The 3156-nt window shown below is 43.7% G+C and overlaps 1 protein-coding gene across 1 annotated transcript; it reads left to right on the top strand.

The window, feature by feature from the left end:
- Positions 1 to 1471: 1471 nt before the first annotated feature.
- Positions 1472 to 2492, top strand: BDW70DRAFT_165324 (uncharacterized protein; the record flags this gene model as incomplete). The annotated part of the gene is made up of 3 exons (XM_073741718.1): positions 1472 to 1568; positions 1630 to 1766; positions 1815 to 2492. 3 exons carry the CDS (start codon positions 1472 to 1474, stop codon positions 2490 to 2492), a joined length of 912 nt encoding a protein of 303 aa, XP_073590412.1.
- Between the last annotated feature and the right edge of the window lie 664 nt (positions 2493 to 3156).

Genomic DNA, 3156 nt, shown 5'->3' with positions numbered 1-3156 from the left:
CGCTATATATACATACAGAGGGTGAGAACCTTCTAGAACCAGGCGATGTCCGGTCAATCCACCGGAGATCACGTGGCCTCATATTTCCGTATCAAGCTTCAGGCTACCCATTGCCCACCCATGTGTGGGTATGGGCCTACCCATCATGGGTAGCCCATGGGCCTACCGAGATCTATATCCACATACAATATTATACTATCCAAGACTTTCAAGACTTTATCAAGCACAGAGATATTAACTCTAATTATGTTCCTACCTCCAAACGGATGTCGAGCCGTCGTTAGCACCAATCATACATTCCGTTCCCGTATCAGTCCACCTTGGCGGGAGAACACGTACAGATGACCTGTAGCCTGAGCGTACAGTAGGACAGTATGCTCCGACAGGACGACGTCACCAAAAGCTGGAAGTCTCGCATCACTTGATGATTCGTCCTGTGGTGGCTGGCGAGAAGCCTCAGGTTCCCTGGCGGGCTGATGTTTCCGCGGTGAGATGGGTGATTCAGAACGTTGTGAAGCGGGATCGTGATTGTACGCATAGCAAAGGTGTTTAGGCTGGGAATCAGAGTTCCTCGGACGCCGGTTCCTACGCCAGGTATATAATCCTGTTGAAGATCTCATTCCATCTGTTTGCTGTAGAAAGCTCACAACAACTTGATGCAGTGCTGTCTATATCCCATCCTAGCGGATAGGCAAAGCTGGAGGCTCATGGCGACATGGAGACTGTAGTAGTAATAAAATAAATAAAAGAGGATAGTCTTGTGATGCAATCTATATTGTCGAATCCTAAATTATACTCGCGAGAGCGTTTAGCTGGTAAGCAAGCTGGATCAGACTTGATGGTAGTCTGTATTTATTGGTTGTCATCTTTTATTGTCTGATAGAGTGCGAAGAAGATCGTGTCAATCCCAGGTTGATATCAGCCTGAAGGAGAGCCCATGCTATATATTAAGCAAAAGGCAAGCTGCCATTGTGTTGCATGTATCAATAATAAACAATTTAGTCGGAATATGTATGACTGAATGTTATGTTCTCACAAAACCTAGTGCTAGTGGCGTGAGATATTCTGCCCGACAGGACTGTGTGCTTTCGAGGTGGAGTAGCCTGGGAGGGGGTCAGGACGAGACAGCCAGACTAATGGACGATGAAACTCGCCCTTTATAAATGAGGTGGTTCGAACTCTCCTGTCATATACACTATAGGTGGGCGGGTTGCCTGTTGAATCTTACCCACGGGTGAGTCTGCGGCATGATTACGGCCACCATCAACTGATTCTAGAATAAAACTCTGTTCTCCACAAATCTTTATAAAAATCTATGACTCTTTGATACATACCTTACAAGTTCCAATAATTGAAAATCCCCTAAAACTATATATACTGACACAACCAGAACAACCTCATTTTCTTTCTGTCAATCGATCACAATACTGCCTATATTTCCGGCAATATCAATCCAGTTGTGATACACACTATGAAGTCAACCTTCTATTATCTGATTATCATGCTTTATGCCTTGTCAGTCCACATCTACTTGGCTAATGGATATAATATGAGAAGAAACATTCCTAGTAAGCTAATTCTTTAAAATATTTTCTTGGCGCACCTAGGATCCTGAAGAACAAGACACAGTAAATGTTAAGAACTGGCCTCCCAAGTTCACACCACAAGAGCTTTGGCAATTAGAAGTTAGGTTTTGGGACAACTTCTTGTATCCAGCAAACCTTGAAGAGGCTAAGGCAATTAACTCAACATTCTTTGCAGCAGATGTAAGTGAGATTGAGTATGGATTATTAATGTAAATTGATGATATCTAGGTCCAAGGACGTGTTGATATTACTCGGAATTTTGATGGGGCGGAGATAAATACAGAGTATCTTTTTGGGCTCTTTACAGACCCAAACCACGTTAACATTGTTGGGGTTCCAGTGTCTTACAATATTGTCAAGTTCGTAGCAATTGACAATATTGCATCTGCATCCACCATTGTGATATTCAACTCCACTATCTTCGGAACATCACTCCCTGTGACAATTGACACTTTCATCGCATGGAATGATCAGAAACAGATCTGGCAGTATGACGCGACTTTCCGCTGGTTTGGATATCTACTTGACACTGTCATTGCATCTGCGGCCTCGAATACAAACAACACTAGCCCAGAACAGGCAAAAAGCTTCATTGCCAATATTCTTGCTTCAAGTCTCTGTCAAACGCACGAACGTCATTGCAATGGTACAAACCAACAATACTCAAGCCCTGCTGAGTGCTTCAATTTCTTGACTCGCGGTGTTCGATTCGGGCAGGCATACGAGCTTGGCTCAAATACATTACTATGCAGATCAGTGCATGAGCAAATGGTTCAATATCGGCCGAGTGTCCACTGCCCTCATATCGGCCCAAGTGGAGGAAATATGTGCGTTGATGACCAACCCTATGTTAACAAAGTCCTACAGAAATATTTCACAAACACTCCTTTCATACCAGCTCTGTGAAGGAGCAGAAAGGACAGTGTTTTTGTTGTTGTGGAAGACGCATGTATTCTCATAGGGGTAAAGGCGGAATGAAACTGTATTAACTACACGAACGTAACCTACTTAGTATCGGACGCCGTTTGGCGATTGACTATCTCGTTGATGATAGATGCTCCTCTCTTCGATCTCGATTACATTTGAGGGGTCAGATCCCCAGAGGTTCGAGATCGCGGCCAAGCCGCTAACATAAATCCCGGGTACGGCAAAAAGGGCAAAAACGTATTTGAAAAATACGGTGGTTGCAGCTCGGTTAGACCTGATTTCAGAAACCAGTTGGGTTCGACGCGCTAAAAGCTGGCATCGACGCACTAGTCTGCCTCAGGCATTAAGCTGGGTGGAATTTGGCCCGTGCCCCAAATTCCACGTGGAATTTACAGCTGTATCTATCTTACCGCATTATCGCTTTCAATATCTTTACCATCGATTTTACATGCATAGTTTTGAATGGCAAAAGCGAGCATGGAAAGTAGCCAAACTAACCTTTAGACAATATAGAGTGCTTGTTAAGTACTTGAAGTCCATTTATAAAGTAATTAAATGCAAAATCTAACAGCACCATGGCATATTTTGGGTGTCACGGGCGTAGGTAGTATTGTTTTCAACTAGCTGTCCTGTATTCACGAGT

This window comes from Aspergillus foveolatus (assembly GCF_047715535.1).
Source record: "Aspergillus foveolatus strain CBS 279.81 unplaced genomic scaffold BDW70scaffold_318, whole genome shotgun sequence".
Lineage (NCBI taxonomy): Eukaryota > Fungi > Ascomycota > Eurotiomycetes > Eurotiales > Aspergillaceae > Aspergillus > Aspergillus foveolatus.
This window is presented reverse-complemented; position numbering and strand designations above follow the sequence as displayed.